At 36.0% G+C, this 9,026-nt stretch overlaps 1 protein-coding gene across 1 annotated transcript in view; it reads right to left on the bottom strand.

Annotated features, from left to right (window-relative positions):
• Positions 1 to 7,499: 7,499 nt before the first annotated feature.
• The window catches only part of LOC118734404, a 6,952-nt gene continuing 5,425 nt past the window's right edge, over positions 7,500 to 9,026 (bottom strand). Inside the window, exon 4 of the mRNA XM_036464128.1 lies at positions 7,500 to 7,568. Coding sequence (XP_036320021.1) covers positions 7,500 to 7,568 — 69 coding nt within the window. The remainder of the gene's footprint in view (positions 7,569 to 9,026) is intronic.

The following is a 9,026-nucleotide window of genomic DNA, read 5'->3' as shown; positions in this document are numbered from 1 at the left end:
ATGTGTAATTTAATTTTGTTTCTTAACAACTATAATTTCCTTTTTACAAAAAAAAACTGTTTTATGTCGTACTCGTTATGTATGTATGTCATTATTGTTAAATATCTTGAAATTAATCAATTTTTAATTTTTTGATTTATCGTAGTACAAAAACGAGCCTTAAATTAGTAACTGCATTCTTATAAATGTTAAAGTATAATATGTGTTTACTTTTAAGAAGAGTATAATAAAAAAAAAAACTATGTATATGTAAGTCAATAGAGAAATATGTTTTATTAAGACAAGCATAAATAATTGTAGTTGTAGACGTGCCTAACAAACAAACACAAAGGCTTCAAAAGAAAATGCCTTTGTCCGCCAAATGTAAGTATGTAGTATGTAGTATGTGTGTTGGTGTCAAGTTTGTGTATTTAGCTTTCTCTATCTATGTATATCTACACATGTACATAAATCACATCTTTCGCTGCACTTTTTCTAACCCTAGTACATACATATGTATGTATGTATATTAAATCATCATTTAACACCAACCACAAGAAGTTCATAATAAAAAGATCCAATCAAAAGTAGAAATACATATGTACATACATAATATTTCAATATGTACATTAGACCGGGCGGAAAAAATAAGCTGTGCAAAATTTTATTCGAATATGATAACCAAGGAACGGATTTGTTGGAAATTGCCTTGGACGAAGTCCAGAGGTTCATAAAACAACCTCTTGACAGGCCCTAAACGGCATTCACAGGGAGTCGATCTCGAGTTATATAGACTATAGACCTGTGAATGCTGTTCTGGGCACACAACCACCTGATGTGGACGGGAGCAGAATAAATGAAGTGCCCGGCATGCGGAGATTCACCCCACCTCTTCGCATGTCCCTGTTGAAATTGCGCACTTCCTGGGCCTTTGTGGCGTATCTCTACGTTACGTATGACACATCCTTCGTATACTTTTCCGGTATTGACGTACAAGTATTCTACATTCTGACGGGCCTGACAGGGTAGGAGTGTAATGTCATGTGGAACGATTTTCCGTCATCTCAATAAAATTGTTGAACTTTCGTTTTTTGTAATAAGTTTTGCTTTTTGTAATAGATATGTAAGTGGATGACAAATTTGGTTGTTTATTTTTCAATTTGGTTCTTTTTCTTCAGATTTTGGTTGTTGTTTTTTTTTTACAAGTGGCAACCCGGCCTGTAACTTCTGGCTGAGAAGGGTTTCTGTCTTACCCTCTCAAAACTGTTCCCAGTAAGCAGTGTCGCCAGTTTAGCCTTTTTGAGGCTAGATCTAGCTTTTTTCTTTGTTTCTTGTGTGGCTTTTTTCTAGCCTATTCTTATTTTCAAACTAGCATTTTGTTAAGGACAATCCTCTACAATATTTGTAGTTGCACTAAATTATTGTTCTGATTCAGTTTTACTTGACGAAATGTTAAGCAAATATTTATCACCCGTCGGCATCACTCCGTCCGGCGAAATTTACTCAGCGTACTCGTTCTGTTTATACTTTAACAGTTTTTTCAGGGGCTCTCAAGTGCCCCTATAAAACCAGGGAAGACGGCACCCCACGGCAATGACGTCAATCACTACATCGTGAGGGAGAAAGGTAGTTAGTCGCCGCTGCTATGCCGTAGACATTCGGATGTCCTTAGCCCCTTCATCCCCTCTGCTATTGCGTCACATGCTGTCGACAACTTTTCGCTGTTTTGTAGCATAGCCTCCACGAGTGACTCAAGTGTGAAACTCTCGCCAGATGTGTTGCGAAGCTTGCATCTGGTACTGTGAAATCGCATGCACTCAAAAAGGACGTATTCTATTACATCTCCTTCGCAGTAGTCGCATATGGGTTCCGGTTCGTGTTTGAATCGTTGAAGGTATGCTTTGAAGCACTCATGTCGAGTTAAAAGTTTGTCAAATAGAAATCGACTTCGCCGTTTAGTCCGCTTCGTTTGCGTGTTTGCTCTTAACTATGCGCGCTCCAATTGCAACATTCACGATAGTAATCGTATTGCAATGTCTGAAGATATTTGGTGGTACAAATGTACCACTACTTTGTCTTTAAGGAGTATGGGATTTCAGACCCTAAAGAGTCCCCTTTAAGGTAAGACCGCACTAAGCGACGCGACACTGCAGCGGCACTACGCGACACGGCGCGACACTTTTTGGTATATCGCACAGAAACTGCAGCGGCGCGACACTTCGCTGCAATTTTTTTAATTTATTTGTGTCAAAACCTTCAAACAAGATGGATGCCAGTGACGCTGATGTAATGTTAATGCCTTTTATTTTTATTTTCCTTGGCGAATTGTTCTCAAATATTATGTTTCTTTACATACAAATTTCTTCTTGAATGAAATGCATGTGAATATTGACTCAAAATTGGAAATCCAATTACTTCAAGTTAAAAATATAGTACGAAATGTTATGTCGTTCCGCTAGGTATACCGCACTATGCGGCACCACAACTGCGCGACACCACGCGGCGCGACATTTTTGCCTAGTTGGTCAACTTTGCCGCGCAGCGTCGCGTCGCGTAGCTCCGCTGCAGCGTAGTGCGGTATGCTCCATAAGAATACATGCAAAGAATATTTTGCCGCGCTGTGTAGTGTCGTGTCGCGTCGCCTAGTGCGATCGTACTTTTATTATTAAAAAGGTTTTATTAAACGGTATGGCATTCAAAAGTGGCTTTCATGAAATTTCATGACCGTAAGCCATATTAAAACAACATGGCAATTAAGCAGATTGTGACATTTCATGCTACCATACCTAATCCTCAAAAAAAATAATAATAATTTATAAAGTTGAAAGAAAATTTTTCTTCGATTTGAGCACAAAGAAAATTGAATTTCATACATCTTAATATATGCAAAACAAGCGACCAACATCTTCTGTGAAATTAAAGACCGGTAAATATGTAAAGTTGCGATGGCAATCCGAAAATTGTTGCTAAAAGTTTCGCGAACCAACTTATTTTGGATATAAAACTTACTGTAAAACATGACGAAAAAATATTATAAGGACATGTACATTATATTACGTTCAAATTGGCCGCATTTAATTTGTTAAATGAAAAGGAGCTTTTTGGAAAACACAATCGTCCACATTGACCATTTGGAGTTAACTTTGACGGTTGTTTGCTTACCATTAAAATTTCGAAAAAAAATATTCAAAATCAAGTTTTTTGGTTTCAGTTTGTTTTGTGCGAATGGTTGCTTCATGATATTAACGCATACGGATTACTTAGACTTCAAAGTGTTTAGTACGATGAGACCTCAAGGGAAGTAACTAACTACCGTCTTGGCCTCTTTTTTGGCGGGCAGACATGCATACAATTTTAATAATTTTTCATTTTTAATGTTTCAGAATATACATTTTTTGAACGTTGGCGTGTCAAATGAAAGCTTTTGGGTCTTTCTGATTGGCCGGAGCAGAAAGCTTTGCGATACAACTCTGCGTTGAACTGGTTTTCAAACGAGTTAAATGATTTAACTGGTTCAATTTTCCAACAACAATTGCATGCGATTTAACTTGTTTATGAACATGTTTTGTTCATTTAGCTCGTTCAAGCCCATTTAACATGTTTAGCTCGTCAATTTAAACGTAGTATTAGGGTGGTCAAAAATAAAGTCGGCATTTTAATACTCTCACCCCCCTAGGATTGTTCTGTACCGAAAAAATATACACCTATTTTTTCAAATTTGAAATCAAGAAACTAAAAATTGAGCTACTTCTTTCCTGAGTGCAAAAGCACGAAATACATATATCTACAAGGGGGCGGATGCAAAGCTTCAGCAACGAAATTAAGAAAATTACAACATAGATTAATGTTTTGTTACATGTTAAATATGTAAATTTGTTTATTTGGTTTAAAATAAATAATTGTATAAAAACCCGATTTATTTCATTTCCTCCAGGGACGTGAACCGGGTTTGAACCGGAAAACCGATTTTTTCTAATAATTAACTGAACCATTAACCGAACTGAATTTTTCCACAAATGTTTGATCCGAACCGAAAACCGAACCACTTTTCATAAAGGCTTAAAGGTTCGTTTAAACCAATTTTCAATAGATAAATGTACACGCTTTTGTTTCTTTTCGTTAAATTTGGTAATACATACCATGTTTGTTTACCATGTGACAATATCAAATGTAAAGGCAACTCGACTCATTTAACATACACTTGAAATTTAACCTAGCGCGTTGTTGCACTTGACACTTTACACTTAGACTTGCGCGTTCTTTTTTTTTTATTTCCGACCCGTTGAACCGAACCAAAACCCCGGTTCAAAGACTAAAAAACCGCTTTTTCGAACCAATCCAAAAGTGTAAAAACGGTTCGAACCGCTAAACCGAACCGACCAAAATTTTCATCCGGTTCACGACCTCTTTGTACATATGTAAGAGTTAATGAAATGTTGAAAAAGCTGGCCTTTTTTATACTTTTTGGGGAAATTTGGCTTTTTTATTTGGCAGATCTAGCGTTTTTATTTTAGTAGTCCTGGCAACTCTGCTAGTGAGAGAGATTCTTGCGTACGGCAACGACTTCCTGGAATTTCATACTAGGTATGTTCCATACGCTTTGCGTGCTGTTTCGGTAATTAGAGCGTGAAAATAAGTTACTCTCTCACAAGTGCCAAAAGTGCCCAGAGCGTGAAAACCCTTTTCGTGTTTTCTAAGCAGAGGTAGCCCCAATACAGGAGGCTTCGGATTTTTTCCTCTCGAGTGTAACACCTCTACAATGCAGCAAACACTTGAGAAATTTTTCAAGGTCTGGGTGCTCCCCTGACCTCATGCGGTCTACTTCTGGACGGATGGGCGTTTAGTCAGATCAGCGTGCGCTGGACAAAGACCTTGGAATGCAAGGTGAGACTAAGCAAGTTACACTTCTCACTTCTGGTGGGAGTTATCACTGGTCATTGCGTGATAGGTAAGCATGCTGTAGGGCTGAATATCATCGATGACCATGAATAGTTTAAAAAGGTCATCAAAACCCGTATTCTGAACGCAAGAAAAGCATTTTGTGAAGTTGTACTCTTAAGTTTCCAATACTAATGAATATATATCAACGCAATCGACAAAAGCACACAAGTAAGTTTATAAAGTGCAAGTAACACGAAAACTTTACAAAAAAGAGTTGGATTTAATGCAATCATAGTTTCACTAAAATATTTAGTCTTTTCTTCGGTTTATATTATTACAGCAACTGTTTACTGATTTTCGCAAGTCTGTCGTTTTTAATAAAAACCTCGTATTTACTTGTATAAAGTGGAAAAAGATTAGTATATTTTCATCCTCAGTGGTATTTCGACAGAATTTGGCGTAGTGCCGTGTTTTGACAAAATTGTATCAAAAATGTCGATGTAGTACCAATGTACTTTTGAGATTAAAAATTTACCAAAAAAGCACAATTGTACCATCAACTTCATCACTGGTATTTAAAAGTTTTGTGTTCAATAACTATTTCAACATGTTTTATCTTCTCAATTTTACGCTCTATTTTGCGTTTACGCTCTCGCTGCAATTTTATTATTCATTTTGGCACCTGCTAGTTTCTGCTAGTAAAAAGGTCGCCTACGCAGAAAGAAGTTCTGCGCAAAAATACTTCCGGTCCTCTTATCCGGCAACACAGAAAGGAGAATTATATTAGGGGTATTCTCTGAGTCTTGCAAAGCCCTTGCACGGTGTACGGATTGCACGGTTTGCAAAGCTGCCCCATACGAAAACCGGTTTTTACCGTGCAATCCGTGCAATCTGTGCACCATGCAAGGGCTTTGCAAGACTCAGAGAATACCCCTATTTAGTTAAGCTGGCTATACAATTCAATGCGAGCGTGAGCGTGAACGTTCGCAAAGGCAAAGAATTCCATTTGTATTCTTATGGACGCTAACGCACATCTGTCAAAACTTGTCGTTCACATGCAAATGCTTTACGTGCGCTCAAAGTTGAGTGTGAGCTTGAAAAAATGGCATATTATGCATTTTAAATTAGTATTTTTTCTATAATTCTGAAAGATATTTTAATTCTCTATCTTTTGAATTATCAACTATTGCAAAAAAGTTAAGTAATAACGAAGATATTGGTCAAAATAAAAAGCTTGTGTTCACGCTCGCTTTGAACTGTACAGCAGGCTTAAGGGTTATAATCAGGGTTACCAGGTTGTGGGTTGCCAGGTTGTTTTTGAAAAACCGAACATTTTTCGTTTGCCGAGGGGTTGAAACTGGGAGGGGAGGGGGGATGGAGTGTTGTGTATGTGTGTGTTTAAGCCAGGCACGGGTAACGTTGGCAGAACTCCATAAGCATGTACACAACGTTTGAACATGCTTATAGAGTTCCACCTGCGCTGCCCATCACTGGTTTAAACAGATCACACACTTTACAGTCCGTTTTTTATTTTCCCTCGGACTAACAGACTAAAATTCGGACTGTCCGGTCAAAAACCGGACACCTGACAACCCTGGTTATAATCCCTAAGAGCGGCCGAATGCCCTCTACGCAGAAAGAAAGATGCTGCCCAAAAATGCTGCGTTTGTTCAGATATGAATTGTGTATCAAATTAAAAATCGATTTACACCCTTTATAACTACGGTATTTATATATAATGAAGGGATTTTTACTGAAAAAACTCTATTTTTAAAGAATTTTTTTTTTATAGTGTTTTTTCATAAATTTTATCAATAAAGAATAATATTTTGTACATAAAAGGGAAAAAAATGTCTTTAATAGTTTGCGAGATATTCAAGTTTACAGAAATCCATTTTTAGACCCTTTCACCTTGAATAAAACTAAATTTCGTTTCCCCCAAAAAAAATTGATGTTGTGCTAATCAATGTAAATTCCTCTGTAGAGCCCTTTTTTGAGAAATGTACGTGTTCTGCACTTGCTCCTTTAAATTCAAGTATTGCCATCGTTTCTGTTCATACTCGGCGATTATTAACGTGTTCCATTTGTACCTACTTGTGCAGGTCTCTAGTACATATACACATACATACGTAAAAGTAAATATCGGCGTTTATTTATTATGCATATACGACCGAAAACCCAGAGCAAACCCTATCATTTCAACTTTTTTTTATTTATTCACACACTTATTATCTAATTTGACTTTAGCTACGGAGAGTATTTCAAAGTCGTTTTTGTTAATGGACTTCTCGAGGGATTACTATGTAGTACATATTTCTTTTCCACAGTATTGAATCTTTGATGAAAATTATCACATTGTGGTATCTTTGCACCTTGTTTTGATTTTTATTTATAATGTTCGTTTAATACTGCTATTTTCGTTTACCGGCATTAAAAATTTAGTTGATTATTATTTATAAAATTACAGGAAAACACACGAACGCAAATTTTCTTCGCTTTTTCTCTTTTGATGAATTTACAAACATATGATTGATAGCCAAGAGATGTGCCAAAAACAGCTGACAGTAACACTGGTGTTGCCATATTTGCGAAATAAATTTTAGTTAGAGGTTGTTCGATTAGCTGATAATTTGTATTAATTATGACATATTTTCAAATAGAGAAGTAACAAAAGGATTGCAAGGCAAATTGTAAGGTGATAAAATCATCTGTTTTTGCGAATTTAAAGGTTAAGGTGAAAGGTATAAAACACTAAGGGCCGTTTTCTCAGGCAACCTTTACCTTAGGGGCTCACTTTATATTTCAAGATTGCTGGTATTTAATGTATGTATGTATGTATGTTTCTTGGTTGTAAACAAATTAAGAACCGATAACAAAATACATTACTTTAGACACAACTATAAGTTTTAAAGCAACATTTAAATATAGTGAGCTTTAAAGTCAAAAAGAAAACGGTTCTAAAGGAATTAAGTCTCGATTAATCTACGAAAATGCTATCACTGGTTTCGAATATCTACGAGCGTAGCATGATTCAATAATACAAGGTTAGATAATTATTGACAGCTGCGGTTTGACACTCCCTTACAAAAGGTTGCATTTACGAAGGACAGAGAAAGGGCAAGAATGCAATCCCTTGTTGCAAAAATGGTACTAGAAAAGTACGCAAAGTAGGCAATTAGTAGTGAAATTCCTTTTGTAAATTCTAATGTATTTGCAGGAAATCTGGCATTTCAAACGAAATGATGAATGTAATATTGATATATCTACGTGAATTACGTAATTTATATGCTATTTAGCTGTTTAAAAACTGCAAAATGACTCAAAATTAAAATAAGACTACTATGAGATTGATGTAAATATCCAATGCTTATATTTTCATCAGTTAAATATGCTTCATATGCATATACAAATAAACATATTGCACAAAATCGTATACTTTTATTTCACACCAAAGCTACACTGTTTCCATGTAAATTTGCAAAGAAGCAACACGGTGCCACTGCTAAGGGAGCGGTGCGAGAGAGACAACTGTCAGTTTATCGAACCTTGTATTATTGAATCATGCGAGCGTAGGATGTACTTTACTTTGAACACATCGTCGCCTAGGTAAAAGATTGTCGTATGTTAATTTCGGCAGGTTGTGGGAAATCCCGATTGAAGTTTGGAATGCGATTTCTCAAAAACGCGAAGATAGATTTTCTCCAAAGTCTCTTAAAATGTTACTAGTTTACAAAATTCTTAAATTATTTAATTTTTAATGTTTTTTGTTAATTAGTTTTGAGTATATGAAGGATTTTCTTTAGTAAAATTTTGTCGTAAGCGTCATTTGTCCACAATTTGGCCGCCACACGCCAATACGACAAAATGTGATCAAAATTTCTACCAAATTAACAACACTTTTTATTCAATATCTCGGAAACTAAAGGAGATATCCAAAAATGGAGAACGCCATTTTTAAGATATTGATTAGTTTAATATGGCTGCATCACTAACTAAATTTTTACTAAATTATCGAAAAAATTGCAGTCAATATCTCGGAAACTATAGGAGATATCTAAAAACTGATAACACCATTCGAAAGACCTTATATTAAAATATATAACTGCATCTAGAACAAAAAATCGTCAAAATGGCACTTACGACAATCTTTTACCCAGGCGACGACA

This window comes from Rhagoletis pomonella, unplaced genomic scaffold (assembly GCF_013731165.1).
Source record: "Rhagoletis pomonella isolate Grant_MI unplaced genomic scaffold, Rhpom_1.0 Rhpom_scaffold_00002, whole genome shotgun sequence".
In the NCBI taxonomy this organism is placed as follows: Eukaryota; Metazoa; Arthropoda; class Insecta; order Diptera; family Tephritidae; genus Rhagoletis; species Rhagoletis pomonella.
This window is presented reverse-complemented; position numbering and strand designations above follow the sequence as displayed.